This window comes from Vicia villosa, unplaced genomic scaffold (assembly GCF_029867415.1).
Source record: "Vicia villosa cultivar HV-30 ecotype Madison, WI unplaced genomic scaffold, Vvil1.0 ctg.000494F_1_1, whole genome shotgun sequence".
Taxonomy (NCBI): domain Eukaryota; kingdom Viridiplantae; phylum Streptophyta; class Magnoliopsida; order Fabales; family Fabaceae; genus Vicia; species Vicia villosa.
Genome location: NW_026705239.1, coordinates 513,214 through 529,674, shown reverse-complemented (window position 1 = coordinate 529,674; position 16,461 = coordinate 513,214). Strand labels below are relative to the sequence as shown.

The 16,461-nt window shown below is 33.0% G+C and overlaps 1 protein-coding gene and 1 long non-coding RNA gene across 2 annotated transcripts; both read left to right on the top strand.

The window, feature by feature from the left end:
* Positions 1-2,750: 2,750 nt before the first annotated feature.
* Positions 2,751-6,264, top strand: LOC131629021 (kinetochore protein SPC25 homolog). The gene is made up of 8 exons (XM_058899820.1): positions 2,751-3,000; positions 3,113-3,178; positions 3,280-3,426; positions 3,923-4,036; positions 4,121-4,210; positions 4,284-4,406; positions 4,518-4,744; positions 5,711-6,264. The coding sequence occupies exons 1-8, from the start codon at positions 2,868-2,870 to the stop codon at positions 5,720-5,722; spliced, it is 912 nt and encodes a 303-aa protein (XP_058755803.1). The 5' UTR covers positions 2,751-2,867; the 3' UTR covers positions 5,723-6,264.
* A 4,796-nt stretch (positions 6,265-11,060) lies between these two features.
* On the top strand, positions 11,061-13,205 carry LOC131629020 (uncharacterized). Its single transcript, XR_009291936.1, has 2 exons — positions 11,061-11,739; positions 12,657-13,205. It is a non-coding gene; the product is annotated as an uncharacterized LOC131629020 (long non-coding RNA).
* The last annotated feature ends 3,256 nt before the right edge of the window (positions 13,206-16,461 follow it).

Here is a 16,461-nt window from a genome sequence, read left to right as displayed (position 1 = left end):
ATACCCCAAGAGCACAAGTTAAGAAACCAACTTATAAAATTTTGTCTTAAAAAAATAAAATAAAAATTAATTTTATATTTTCATTAAAATTAATGCATAATTTCTAATATATTATTTTTTTAAGGGTTAAATAAGTTTTTAGTCCCTATAAATATTGCACTTTTCACTTTTAGTCCTTACAAAAAATTTCGTCGAATTTTGGTCCTCATAAAATTTTCCGTCACGAATTTTGGTCCCTCCCGTTAGATTGCTCTAACGGAGGCTTATGTGGCATGCCACATGTCTCGCCACGTCAGGCAAAGACAGAATTAAAGAAAAAGAGGCAGATTGCGGGGGTTTTAAACCCCCTTTAAATAATTGAAAAAATGATAATTTCTCACAAACAATTAATCAAATATTTAGTCCTTCAAACACTGCCACTGTTCAAAATTGTAACATTGTTCCCAATCAGAGTTGTTTCACCAACAACATTCTTCCCAATCACAGGATTGTATGCTATTAGACTAAAGACCAACTATTATACCAGATTTTTACTAATTGAACTATGGGGCATATGAGTGCGGCTTTGGCCTAGCAACTCGGCAAGAAATTGAAGAAAGCTCCAAGATTTTGTCATTGACAATATATGTGTTTTGATGGTGCTGGCATTTGAATTGTTGATGAAGTGAAAGTATTACGGCTTGGACGAGCTCAATTCCATGCACCTGTAGAAACATTAGTCTCAACAAATATGAATAGTTGCACTTTGTCTTTCTCACGACGGTCATTTTCCTTTACAATGGCATATTTCCCACAAATAGGACCTTCATTGAATGGTTAAACCAGAGCTTGTTTTGGTTTCTTTTACCATTGATTGAGAATGTCTTCATTGAATTTGTATTGTTCATTAAGAAACCTGCATCATTCTTCAATCCAAGAATGAAATTAACCAAAAAAGATACATGCACATATGTTCATCATAGTGTATCATTATTCAATTTAAATAATTTTCCATCGGAAGCTACTAAGAGTACTAGATTGAAATGATATTCTGTACCAATTCACAGTAGAATTCATATCACCATATTGAAATGATATTCTATACCATTCCAAAATCTTCTTCAAAATATCATCTATAGTCTTTAAGAATCACTCTTAAAAAAATACATAAACTTTTACTGCAAGCTCATGAAGAGCAACATCCAGATTTCTTCACAGGTGACACATCATCTCGAGATCCAACATCAATTGTCTGTCCTTTTGGTAGTGGTGCTTCTAGCAGTTTTCCAAAACATGTTCATGGTGTGTGTTTTATAGTAATTTTTTCGCGTCGGCTGAATCTTGAAAAACTTTTTAATGCATGCATATGCATATTCATCGAGCATGAATTTTTCATTCAGTTATTCCTTGGATGATTTTTGCATTGAGTTAGTCCCTTATGTAGTTTTACCATTTTATGTTGTTCCTCTCTCTTTGTTACTGCACATTACCCTTTATTCAAATTCTTTTCTTTGGATTTGGCTTCTTTACACGAGGCCGGAGGGAGTCACTTTCAAAGGAAAAGTAAGGATGTATATCCATTTATTAAAAAATTAAAAAATGTTAGATTATCAAGTAAAGGTCAGACACATTTATAGATTTTTTGTAGGCAGTCTAACCTTGCATGGGCGATAGGTGGATTCCATGACTCACACTCTTGGCCTCCAATCACATGGTAGACACTATAATAATTGCACCACAGCTCCAGTCCAACTAAGCATAAATTTTGTCTAGGAAAAAAATGAGATGCAAGTTAAGCCGTAGGTACCAAAATTTTAGTATAGAGGTGGAAATTAGACAAGATACCATATAATAAGTCTCATGGTTTCAGTCCATCATATAAAATGATGGGAGATAGACAAAGACATCAACCATAAGATCAAAGCAAGATAGATGAAATTAAGGAATGCTTGGAATATGGATAGAATAGTGTCACTTGAGCATAAAGAAAAATTCACCACCCAACTACTATAAGAGATGCAATATTCGGTTAAAGTAAGATGGAAAATAGCCAATAATTTTTTATTTTTTATGCAGAAATAAAATCATTAAAAAGAAAGTTGAAGTAGGTTTTATTGTAGTTTTTTTCCTTAGGTCTCATAGAAGCATCGATTAGAAGGGTTAAGCAAATGAAGGATATTCCAATAATCTAAAGTAGAATGGAGTCAAAATAAATTATATGTCAAATGATTAAAAGGGATTTAAATGGCCGATCTTTATACATATATGGTTAAAATATTTGAAACATGTCAAATATTTTATGCATAGATGACTCAAACACAATTCAAAGATTTTCCTACCAACTATTTGATTAATTGTTTGTGAAAATTTATTATTTTTTATGTTAATTAAAGGGGGTTTAAAACCCCCGCAATCTATCTCTTTTTCTTTAATATTGACTTTAAGTGACGTGGCGTGACACTTGGCGTGCCACGTAAGCCTCCGTTAGTGCAATCTAACGGGAGGGGCCAAAAATAGGGACGGAAAATATTGCGAGGACCATTGTTTGAAGAAAAATTTTATAAAAACTAAAATTGAAGGTTGCCATATTTATAGGGACCTCTAACATATTTAACCTTTTTTTTAATTAGTTCAAGTTAGCAAAGGTCACAAGGCACAAGTTAACATTATTTTTTATTTATTTATTTATATTATGGGTTCAGCCCTCTTTTAATTAAAAAAGATTTGAATTATTTTTTAAAAATAAAACTACTTGTATGGATTTAATTCAAGAGCGCTCTCTCCCAAATCAAAAGCATACATACTCGTTAACCCGCTCTCTCACAAAATCTGTGTTCTCGCCTCTCGGATACCCCAAAACTCGTTCGCTCGTATTTTCGCCAAGAAAGATGGATGGCTCAACTTCAAACTTCGACTCTGATATCACTCACAATATACACATAATCGATGTTGCCACTGATTCTCTATCTGAATCCTTCCAATCCCTCAAGTCCAAATCGCAACAAACTTCTCAAAATCAAGGTCTGGTCTTTATTCTTTACTTCTCTTCCATTCACTTACATTATTTAGGGTTTCTACTTTACTGTTTTCGTCTTAGTGTTTTCATTTTTACTCTCTTGTTTTGTCCTTTCAGTTCAACTACAAGATGTTAAATCCAAACTGAAGGGAGTGGAGGATGAATTGGTTGAAGTACTTGCAGGTCACTTCAACTTTACTGTTTTTCGTTTTAGGTTTTTTGTGTTTAGCTTTCATGTGTTTCAAATGATGGAGAATTTGTGTGCTTTTGTTTTTGATGTGTAGAAAAGACTCGCAAAGAGGCTAAAAGGATGGCTTTGATGAATGCTATTGCGTCTGCGAAGGCCAGAGTTGGAAACCTAAACACAAGTATAGAAGAAGTCCGTGCCAGGAAGCAAGAGTTTACCGAGTTTCTATCTCAACAGTCTCTCGGTAATTACTCGAATGTTCTTCATTAATTGCTTTTTACAGAACATGAAGGGTATGTTTGGATTGATGGAATAGGATGGAATGGAGCGGAATGGAATGCAATAAGTTTATGTTCCATTGTTTGGATTGATTAAAAACGGATGGAATGGAGTGGTATCGGATGGAATGCATTCCATCCCATTCCATCACTTTCCACCATTTTTTGTACCCTCCGATTTGGGCGGAATGAAAAAATTACTCTATTCCATCATGATGTATCCAAACAACGGAATGACGTATTTATTCCATTCCACTCCGTTCCGCTCTATTCCATCCCGCTCCGCTCTATTCCGCTCCGTTATTTTTATTGTATCCAAACATAGCCGAATTGGAACTATGTTTTTTTTTTGTCTTTACCCTATTATATGTTCTATTTGAGTTGTAACATTAGGAAAAATGTAATGTACTATTATAAGTTATCCACTCACCTTCCCTCTCTTCTCTTTTCATTCATACAAAGATTTGGCAGCATCTGAGGAGAAGTTAAATGAGAGCATTGAGCATACAAATGAAACACGGGATGCCATCTCTTGGTATAACAGAGTACTTGGTTTTCATGTCAAAGGGGGACGAGGTAATTGACAAATAAATTTTTGCTTAAGGTTTCTTTTTGTTGTTTTTCATCATAATTGATATCCTTATTAGTTCTTTTCTTCAGGGGTAAAGTTGACGTTCAAGAATATTAATTTGAAGAATCCAAACGAAGAGTACACTTTTATCGTCTTGCATGATAAAAATACTTACTCATGTAAGCATCAAACATATGTGATTTTGTATGCTGATACACCTCTTGAAGCCTAACCATGTCTTTTATCTTTCAGTGTTAAGTTGTGAACCTCACGTCAATGGTATTGAAGAGTTGGTCGATGAATTAAACAAGACAAATGGTCTGTTTAAGTTTGTAAAAGCAATGCGGACAAAATTTCAACAAACATTGGTTCAAGGTATGAATTATTCAATCTTGGTTCTAGAATGGATAACTTAGTTTGCTTTTGGAAACTGGATAATTACGATGCTTATAATGAATGTAACTTTCTTTAATTGCTATTAAACAGGGAGCTTAGTTCTAACAACAGTTGAACCTGGTGAATCTGCCTTTATCTCTTCATCTGCTCCTGCTACATCCATTAGAGGTGATTCTACAACCACAGAAAATGAGCACCAAGTGGAACTCTCAGATGGTAGTGCACAATTAAAGAAAAAAAACAGTCGCAGAAGGAAAAGTGTGGCACTTTTATCTCCTGTTTCTGCTTCATCTGTTCGCAAGTCTCCACGTTTGAAGGTATGGATTATCTTATGTTGTATTTGCTAAATTTTATTTTCTGTTTTGATACCTACCAAGGTAAAAGGTTCTAATCACTACTATAGGATGTAGATATTTTTCAGTTGCAGTGCTGTCTATTGTACTTCGATAAGCATTACGTTGTGAAGAGGGTATATTTTAGGAAGAGTGGAGAGTAAATCGGCAAGCGAGGCTGGGAAATTGATAGCCAACTTAATAGAAGGTATCAGCTGTAGGTAGCTGAAGCAATAGTAGAATGTGAATGTATATGAGCGGATTAAGAAGGAAACAATGTTTTTAAAAAATACAAATTGGGAGAGACAAGGGCTATGAAATTCCTTTGCTTGTATTCTTGATGGCAACAACTAATTACCAAACCGCCTAATGAAATGCTGTAGGAGATAACTTCTAATGATCTAAACATACCAAACCTATTTTCCAAGCATCAAAGCTATAACTTCACTGTCTGTTGTCCTAGGTTTGATCATGACTTTTATTGTTTGAAACTGATGTTTCAAGAAGCTCTTGGGAGCTATGCTGCTGCAATAGGGAGCTCCTCTTCCTTTCCTTAACTAACCCATGTCAGGGTGAGTACAACTAAAAACACTATGAAAAATGGCAAATGGCTATAGTGCAGTGCCAGTAGTCTGGCAGTGGTGTGTAAATGGACGTATTATCTAATGGGGAGGCGCTTTATTATCTAAAATTATGCCCTTCTGAATTCTACATTTATAGATGATGGATTAGAAGGACTTTGAGTGGCGAAAACTAAAAATGCTATAAGAATGATAACAAATGTGCAATCTACTCAACTGCACTTGCTTAGTTCCTTTTGGAGGTTTTATATTAATTTGTTATTGGGTCATGGCCTTCTGTGGTGCTCCAAGTTCATAGAGTCATTATTATTATGTGTTATTTCATCATTTAATTGTAAATGTAAATACTGATGTCTCATATATGTTGCAGGCTAGGAAATAAAATGCAAAGGATGTTTGTCTCCTCATTTGATATGCGCTGAGCTCTCCAGGGTGCTCTTGCGGGCATAACTTAATATTTAAGTTGCTAAGTGTTTGCTAACAAATTGACAAATCCCAGGGACATATATGCGTTCTGGTGGCTGTGTTATTTTGGGTTCTTACCTCCTCACTTGTCTAAAAGAACATCGGCTTCGAACCCGCGCCCCTGCATTTGATGTCCTGACACAACTATCAGATGAACTGGCTTAACAGTACAATTATGCGTGATATATTAAAAATGATTATATTGTTGTTAAACTAAAGAGAGGATTATATTATTGTTAAGTGTATTGCTGCAGCTTTTTAAGTCTATACCGCATGTTTTACCGTGTTTTTTTCCGTCAAGAAAAGGGAATATATAATATTTATTAAAATATAAAAAATGAAAATATAATTTTGGAGAGCAAGGGCAAAATTCAAGGATAAATAAAAATGGTTGAATAAAATTTATATTTAGCTAACTCTAGTTTATTTTTTGTATAAGATTATTATGTGCAGCAACCTTGTTAGGGACAAGTCTTCAAAACTATCAGACAAAGGAATGAGAGTCATGCTATTAAAGTTGATCAAACATGAGTTATCAATTCCAAATAGCGGAGCGGAGTATTCAAACTCAAAAATGGGATAGTGGATAGCAGTAGGATGATTTTTATTTGACTATTTTTTAGACTGAAAAATTTATAAACTTGAGGAAAAGAAGTTGAAACATGCTTGATCGGATTGAACAAGACGGATCCTCATGTCCGATTTTGATTGCTCTTGGTTCAGTGGCCTAAGAAGGTTACGAACTGACGAATCAGAGAGCGAATGTGAAATCATATAAAACACATGAATCAGCTACAAGATTAACACTTCAATGTTTAGATAAATTCAAAATTTAAGATGAGTGTAGAAAAAGAAATAACACTTCAATGTTCAGATAAATTCAAAATTTAAGATGAGTGTAGAAAAAGAAAACTTACTTTCCGTGTGAAATTGGCCTTAATTATTTGACTTTTTGGTTGTTCTAGAATATATATACAAGAGTGAGAAGATTAGAACATAAGTAAATAAATAACTCATATTAGTTCATTTATGTAAAATAAGGTGCAATAACTAATTAAGTGATTTAATATTTATTTTGATTAATTAATTAAATTAATAATATAGTAAAATCTAACAAGAATTAAACTAATAATCATAAAAAGATCAAATGTGCATTCTTATTTTCGGAGATAGGAAAACACATGAAAAAAAAAAGGCTTTTAGAATTAGAAGGAACTAAACAAAAAAATCAAAGAAAAAACACTGAGAAAACTTAAAGAAGATATTTTAGGGTGATTAAATGACATTTTAACGATGTTTTAAAAAATGTACCGGTCATTAAATTAGTAAAGGTATTAGATTATTGATTTATCGATCAAATCATTAAATTATTGGTCGAATTACATAAACTAAATCGAATTAAATCATATAATTCGGTAGAATAAATCAGTATTTATAACAAAATATATAGTTATTAAACTGGTCAAACGAGATGACTTGGTCTCTGAAAAAATCACGACACCTATAAAATTTCAAAATATTATAATTTCACAAATTAATTCTTTAAATTTAAATTCTAAACCCAACAATCACACAACAAAATAGTACAAAATACAAATTCAAATAAATTTTGAATAAAATCTAATTGCAACGTAACAAACTAATTAAAGTGTTTAGTAAATTTAAATCTAAAGAGGGAAATTGTTCCAAATAATTTTTTTAACAAAGTTTACTTATAATTTAAATAATTTTTTTTAAAAAAATTATCAAAACAACGTCGTTTTTTTAAAGAAAAAAAAAGAAAGCATTTAATCTGTCGATTTTCTAAAATTGCCGATTCGTTGATTTTTATCGATTTTAGCAGGTTCTATCCGGTTTCCACTGGATCGATAACTTATCTGGTTCAACAATCAGACTAGATTGAAAACCCTTCAAATTCCAGCTTCAACCAGTTCGACCAGCCGATTCGGTCCAATTTTTAAAACACTGTATTTTAATTTTAGATTTTATTAACTTTTGGATAGTACTAGGTTGTGCTTATTCTAGATTGCAATTTTAGATCACTGAGTTGTACTTATTATAGATTATAAAACACAACTCAATTTTTAGGTTTATTGAATAATCAATGTATCTAGTCTATAAACAAATTAAATACATTTGTTATTCAACGAACTTGTTATTCAATGAACTTAAAAAGTAAATTGTCTCTTATACAAACGAACGTAATGTTATACTTTATATATAAAGAGATGCAAAAGTAACTTACATTAAGCTTTTTTTTAATTTTATCCTTATCATTATATTAACAAGTTAAAAAAGAAAACAAAAATAAATATATAATAATTTTATTTCAATTAGAATTAATAGTATTTATAAATAAATAATATTTTATTTTTTATTGAGATTTAAATTAAAATAAACATCATATAATGATTGTTGATTTTTCTGCAGAATGAAGAAAATATATAATGATCTATAAGATTTTGTAATATAATGCGGTTTGTTTTAGTTTGGTTCGGTTTGCAAAATACAAATTGTAACCGGACCAAACCGTGTAATATTGTTAGAAAATATGACCATAACACATCCGAAACAAATGCGATTTTTGTGGTTTTTAATTTAGTTTAGTTCGAATAACAATTTTTTATTGGACCGGTTCTATTTTAAACACCTCCTATCATCTTGTATCCCATTAGATCAGACTAAAATTTAAACTGTTTGGTTTATGACACTGCTAAATTTTTATTGGATGACATTATAAATTATAGTGTACATCTCCATTAGTATACTACCCATCAATTATTTGTGGAGTGTACACAAATTCTTCCCATAAAATGATAAAATAAAGGCCTAATACATCTTTTGGTCCCTTATTTAATTTAATATTTTGTTTTGGCCCCTTAACTAAAAATTGTTACATAGTGGTCCATTAACTAATATTTTGTTACATATTTTGGTCTCTTCCATTAGTTTTTTCATGAAAAAACGTTAAATATTGTCTCGATGGACGTTTTAAAGTTGACTTAGAATTTCATTATTTAATATTAATTTAAATTACGAAAAAACATTTCTCCCATTTTCATTTCTTGGAACCCTAGGTCACACTTGAATCACTTCCAATCTCATATTCTAGATTTGATCTTCAGGATAACTCTCAAAACTCTCAAAGATGAAAACTTTCTCCTCGATTCAACCACCCCATAATTTCCATTCCGCACCATTTTCCTCTTCCACTCCCAAAAAGTATTCTTCTTATTTTCTTTTCAAACTTCTTCCAACCATTTTCAGGTATCAATAGCGTATTTTTATCCAAAATTTCTTTCACTAGTTCATTAAGAGTTATATGAATGTTTAATTTTGATGTTACTGAGGTGTGTCTTAATGTTAATTAATCGCCGAATCCCAAATAAGAGTTATATGATTGTTAATTGGTATATGTACTCGTTGGTGCTGCGATGGTTGTTTTGCATGCGGCTATTCAGAGTATTGATGATTTGTATTTAGATGAAGTAGAGATTTTTGGTGGAGATTTGGTTTCGGTTGTTGGTGGTAGTTTCAATATCAATCGAACATGGTACACTAGAATATAATTATATATTACATTGTTTTTGTTTATCTCTTTCAATTGAATTTTGCATAAGTATAAAATAGAATTTTATTGTTACAATGATGTTAGTTTGTAAATTCTTGATCAGATTTAGTTCTCGCATTCATTGTGTATTTTGAGCGTATCATTATTACCTTTTTGATGTGTTTATTCCCTTTGCTTTGCAATAGATTTAGAAATCATATGTAGTTTTGTTAGTTGTTTTGATTCGGTTCAAATGTAAATAGATTTTGGTTTGAATTATTTGATTATGTCATTTGTCGTGTCTAGTTCATTAGTTAGCGTGTGTTCTAATAATCATGAGCTTGTTTGGACAAATTTATTTGAGCTTTCTATTGGTATCTGTGTATGCCACAATTTTGTCTAAAGGAGGATGTGGAAGTGCCATACTTAATGAGATATAAAAAATGACTATGGATGGAAAATTATGAGAGTAATTGTTAAGTTGTATAAGCTTTTGAATTCTATATAGATTTGACTTGATTGTTTTTTTTTTTTTATATTTATAAATAATATATTTCTCTATTGTAGCTTTCCTTGGATGTGAGTTGTGTTGTTTGTAACAAATAATTAAATTTATAGGATTATTACGCAAAGTGGGAATCAAGTGGTGAAGTTGATTTGAAGTATGAATTTGAGCATCTGATCATCAAAAGACAGTCTTGTATAGTTATATTAGTTACTTAAATTATTATTATGTTTATTGATGCTTTTAAAATAATGAAACATTTTGTATTATAAACCTAAATGTAATTTTGATTAATATGGCTTGTGTTCTGGTCTGGACCGAGCAGGCTTAATGGACGAGCAGACTCAATTTAGGGTTCAGGTCTAATTGGGTGCATGTCCCTGATGACCGTTGGAGCGTCAAATCCACGTGCTTCAAGAAGAACACGTGGTCAACCTAGTAGCTGAAAACTCAGTACTTGACCTCCGAACCCTACGGTCTGTTCATCCACGATGTGAGTCACTTGCTGACTCTGCTCTACCATGTAGGATCCTGACAGTTCATATTTCCGGGCCTCCAATAATTGACCCCAAAATAAGGAATCTTGGCTCATCGCTGGAGGCTATAAATACCCTCTTTCATTAGAGGGTCAGGTATTCATTCATTCTCACTTTACACCTTAGTACTTGCACTCTCATTGCTCTCTCTTCTCACTTTGACATCGGAGTACCTTGCAGATACACCCTCACGTTCCTAAAAGATCACCTACTGCTGACCAGGATGATCCATTCTGTTCAGGTAGGGGTGGAAATAGGCCAGGCCGATAACAGGGGCCTACAGGCCAGCCTATATAGGCTCAGGCCAGGCCACGGATTATTTTTAAATAGAAAAGGCCTAGGCTTTTTTATAAGCCTATTTAGTTAAAAAAGGCTAGGCCTCAGGCCCTAAAAAAAGCCTTTTAAGCCTATCAGACCGGCCTATTTAAATAAATATGAATATTTTTTTATTTTCATTATGTTATGTTTTGTACTTTGAATTAAAATACATTAATAAAACTTGGTTATCTTGAAGAACTTGTGAAAATAAGATGAAAACACCTGCTGAACATCATTTTCATAAGTTCTTTTATTTAGTTAGTCTATTTAAACATTATTTTAATTGCTTATTTACATATGCCTAAAAAAAATAGGCTTTTATGTAGGCTAACAGGCTAACCAGGCCTTCAAAAAGGCCAGGCTCAGGCCTAAAAAATAAGCCTACGACAGGCTACAGGCCAGACTTAGGCTTTAGTTTTTTTGACAGGCCAGGCTTAGGCTTGGTAAAGCCTAGCTCGGCCCAGCCTATTTCCACCCCTATGTTCAGGTACGATCAACTTGTAATGCCATTTTGAACTGATGTGTAATTTTGATATGTCTCTTTGTTAATGCTTGTTGAAATGATATAACTTATAATGTCATTTAGAATTGTGTGAAAATTGGTCCCTTTACTTTATGTATGTTTCAAATGAGTTCTTTAACGTTATTTGTCTACGTGTCATGCCACATAGCCGATACTTAACGTTTTTTTATATAAACAAACGTAAGAGACCATTTCATATAACGGGATGTTAGTTAAAGGAGCATAGTGTAATATTTTTTAATTAAAAGACTAAAATGAAACATTGAATTAAGTTAAGGGATTTGGAGACTAATGGTACCTAAAATAAAAGATTAAAAGCAAAATATAATTATTTGACTGTGAGAATAATAACATAACTGAATGAACTCACGTGCTAGTTCTTTTCCGTTCTATTCCCACATAAACCAATTTCAGCTCGTTCAATCCCAAACATCTCTCAATCTTGCTCGTCCCTTCTCTCCGATCGCCGCCGTGCCTCACTCTCTGATCGGATTTCTGTACGGTAACAAATTTCCCAACCCTAACTGCACGCATCTTTTTATTATATCTTAATTTTTCATATCACACATTACTATATGATTTTCTCTTTGTGTTGATTGATTCTGTTTTTGCTTGTGTGGTTTTTCATATGATTTTTTTTATCATGGAAAAAAACAATCGAACAACAGAGATTAAATTCTATGATTGATGATTGTTTATGATATTATGATGTGTTCATGCAATTCTTTACTCTTCTTTCTATCTAATCTATATCTGAAAACCTAAAATGCTCTTCCTAAGAAAAGTGGAATGTCACCATTTATTTTGTTACGAAGAATGTAAAGAAAAAAAAAAATTGAAATTCGAACTCAGAATATCATTCAAAATGAAAGACTAAACAAAATCAAACTCTTGCAATTAGATTAGAAGATGATTCATTGAAAGAGGATTTCAAAAGTACTTCCGGTTCAAAATCAGCAAATCAGCCTGGTACTTCTGGAACCAGAAGTTCTTTAACAGAGTTGGTTCTCAAACCGATCAGAAACAATGAGAAATTCCGCCAGAAAGTTTTCTTTTTTCTTATATTCTCTTATTTTTTTGATATCTTATCCGTGTTGATTCTGTATGAGCTCCATTTAAATGAGGTATAAGACTAGATATTCTTCTTTATAATTTGTTTTGGAATTTATCATTTATGGTATTCATACTATTGGGTGATGGTTTTTATTGTTCTTCAGCCTTAATTTTACAGGACTTATTTGCTCTTGGTTCTACCTATGTTGCAAAAATATACCACAGATTGAAAATGTGTTCCGTTCCGTGTCTGAAACATATAATTACATTGAATTATTTTACTTTTTGAATTTATTACTGGCGTCAAAGAGTCAGGGCCATTCATTATCTGTCGTGTGTTTTAATGTCTTTGTTTGTGCTTCATAGGTATCTGCGTTACAAGAATCTCAACTCTCTTTGACATCAATAGACAAGCTCAATGGACAGTATGGTTGATTCTCTAAGTAAAGCCTATGAAGATTTTGTTGCTGCAGCAGCAACTTTTCTTGAAGCCAAGGAAACTTCCGGTGCCCTTAAAGACGCAGCAACAGAAACAGCTCTTCAAAGCTTTAAGCAAAAATGGGAATTGTTTAAAGTAGCATGTGATCAAGCCGAGGAGCATGTGTTTTCTGTGAAAAAAAGGAGAAGATCGGAGTGTTTTTTGCATAAGCAGACGAGGGTAAATTGAGGTTAGTCAGGCTATGAAAATTTTCAAACTGATTTTATATGTTGTGTACAATGGAGGCATAAGAAACATAGTAGTATGTGAGAATCCTCTTGATTGAGTGATGGATCGGTATACTTCTTTTTAGTGTGCTAAGGTATATGCCCTGGTGCTCATTGGTGTAGCTGCTTTCTGAACTATTGATGCTCAACACTCTTTAACTCATATACACATTCCTTTTGATTCCCCAAAATTTCATATCTGTTTCTCTACTTTAAATCTTTTATTAATTTTTCCAATTTATTTCTGAGCGTAAATTCAATGCACCACACGTTGTATGTTATCTTTAGATTTCTTCTGATTTTGCTAATTTCTGGTTTTTATTAAAGAAACCAAGAGAAATCTATACTGATATTTGAACATCCAGACTTCAATTATAGTTACATATTGATACAGAAAAACATACATTGTGTGTCCATATGGCGTTTTTGAATGAGTGACTTATGTTACCTCTCATTAATAGAATATGGCTTGCTTAGTCTTTCAATAATCTCATAGTCCATGGTCTGATTCGATGTCTATTTTAAACAAAATTATTTAGTACATTGTCAATTGCTGATAACTTCAAAACTATATAATATTTAAAATATTATAAATATATTATTATAAAATTACACTGTCTTTTTTTTATCAATTAAAATTAAAATCATAAAATTACATCTGTTAAATTTAAATAACTGAAACTAAACAATTTCTTTTTCCAAGTAAATCAAATACTTTTATTTTATTTTTGACCTATCCAACATGTTTTTGATAAAGTGATTTCCCTTCATTATTTATACCATTAAAATTGTTGTTTATCTTCTTTTTTTTTTTTTTTAAAACTTCTTTTTGATCAAATATCTCTTTTCTCTTATTCTCGATTGTAGAAAAGCCAAAAGAAATAACTCAAGTATGAAATAAATCTAAATATTGGAATTCCGTTCAACTTCAATCCATTTTCTAAATATATTATACACAAATATTCCATTCAACTTCACCTCCCCGATTGCATTCTGGGTCACCTGACACAAACCCATGTTTACTGCCTGATTCATTTCGCCAATCAGTGGTGGGCAAGGTGCTCACTAAGAAGTCAACTAAATGTAGTGTGAGAGTAGGAAATTGTTCTCTCAATAATGGAGGAGGAACTAGTTTCCCCATGCTCCTACAAAATGGAAGGCTCATAGATAAATTCACACATCTCAACACCCGTCGTCAGAAAATGTGGCGTAAGATGATGCACACTCATGATATTCCGCTTCAATCAACCCATAAGTCATATACGATAGGGCCCGAATTCGATAGATGATGCAAGTACCACAAAGTAAAAGATTATCACACTAATGACAACTACTGTAACACCATTCTAAACCCACAAATATTTCGCATATAGTTTACAAAATAAAATCACCAACTCAAGGGTGACACACTTCACATAAAACATCATAATAACAATCTTGCTCCGTAACACGGGTTACATCAATTCAACACACACATCAGGTTATATTTCAACCTTTCAATTAAAACATCGCAACAAATTTATCGTCACAAAATAAACTTCTTCATAAATAAAACTCATAATAATCCAGTTTCACCACAACTTGGATTCAAACCATTTTTATCATCTGAAAACCTCGTGAAATAAGTTTATCAAAATATAGTAATCATTCGCAAAACAAAGTGTTCCCAACCCGATGTTACATATCAGAGCAAGACACCTTCTAATAGCGAAACTAATAAAATAATCCGAAGCTATCTTCATTGCTTCTACAAACTACTCCTAATCACCTACGCATTACCCATGTTGAGGCAACATTCGAACAGAAAGGGTGAGTAATCACAATTCATTATAAAAGATATAAGGAAAAGATTAGTAGTTACAACTAACATCATCATAATATAACACATATCACACATCAATACATCATACTCACTAATACCTCATACTAGCACATAGACATCCTTTATCATCAAACATCATATAATTACATAGTTCACAATTATCGTCACAACACAACTCATCAACAAAACTCATGCAATGTCACATAGGATGTTAATGCAACAACACTGACTCAATGCATGTGGTACCAAAATTATGAACACATGGTTCATCACCCTCCAAAGATCCCCACCATAGGGTCGATTCTCTCTTGGAACCGGACCACGTCACAAACACACTCAATTCACACAATGGGATTGAGGCCGATCACAAGCGGACCACCGTCTAAAAATGCTATGAATGTATGATGCACAACAACATCATATAAGTTCGACCACGACTAGTCAATTGCATCATCATTCACATAATCATCACATAACATGTATCACACATTTAAGACATGCATATCATTATAACCTCATCACAAAACCATCGTTAGCAGCACAACAATAACAACTTCATAGCAACATCATATTCATTGTTAAAATAAAGCATCATAGCTTATCAACATATAACTATTCAATCACATAAACACATAAGTAATGGAATTATGCATCAAATAACATATATAATTCTATCATATTATAGGTCTACGTGTCAGCTTCATAACTTTTTGAACGACGTATCAAACCGAGTCCTGAAACTCAAGTTACGGCCTTATGAAAAGTCATTGTCAGGTCTACTCTCCCCAGCCTCGCCTAGCGCCCTAGCAGCACTCTTCTCGCCAGCTAGCTCGCCCAGTGCCCTAGGAGGACTCTACTCGCCCCTAGCTCGTCTAGTGCTCGCCCGACGAAATGAGTGATTGTGGTCCTCGCTGCTCCGCTCGCCCGACGAAGCTCTGGCAAAATTCCTTCCCCATACATTTTCCAAGAGCTCTCCTTTCCATTAGGCTGCTCGCTAGCTGGCTCGCCCAGCGCCCTAGCAACGCTCTGCCCGCCATCTAGCTCTCCCGGCGCTCTAGCAGCGTTTCGCCACTCGCTCACCCGACGAATTTCGCGATTCTGCACTTCATAATATGCGATCTTGCCTCTGTCTAGCCCCATTCCGATTTCAATTACAGTACCAAACTTAGTCCAAAACACATAGCAATCATCATATATCATATAATAACATCAAAATACATCATCACATCATGTTGGACACAAATCATAGCATCTCAACATCAAAATACATCATCAATCAACAAATCATCATGCTTTTCATCAAATCATTAAACAAATAAAATCCTACATCTATCTTAACCTCATATCAATCATAATAAACCGAGATTATGTAACACCCCATATTTTCTAATTTTAATTTAATCAGAAATTAAATTACTATTTAGAAGTATTTAATATTTTGTTGAACTAATTGAAGGAATTATGAAATATTAACCTTTGGGCCAAGCATGGTATTTAGTAATGAGGGGGTGTTAAGTGTTGAGCACATTACTAAATTATGTTATGTTTTCATAAAACAAGGAAATAAGAGGAATTTGAGAAATAGAGGAGAAAAACCTAATAGGGAGAGGTGGAGAAGTCATGGACAAAAGCATTTTCGCAACC

Bases quoted from the DNA above. Each gene is read 5' to 3' on its own strand.
- LOC131629021 (XM_058899820.1), top strand. From the start codon at position 2,868: ATGGATGGCTCAACTTCAAACTTCGACTCTGATATCACTCACAATATA. The intron at 4,211-4,283 runs GTAAGCATCAAA...TTTATCTTTCAG, and splicing joins TGATAAAAATACTTACTCAT to TGTTAAGTTGTGAACCTCAC. The intron at 4,407-4,517 runs GTATGAATTATT...GCTATTAAACAG, and splicing joins TCAACAAACATTGGTTCAAG to GGAGCTTAGTTCTAACAACA.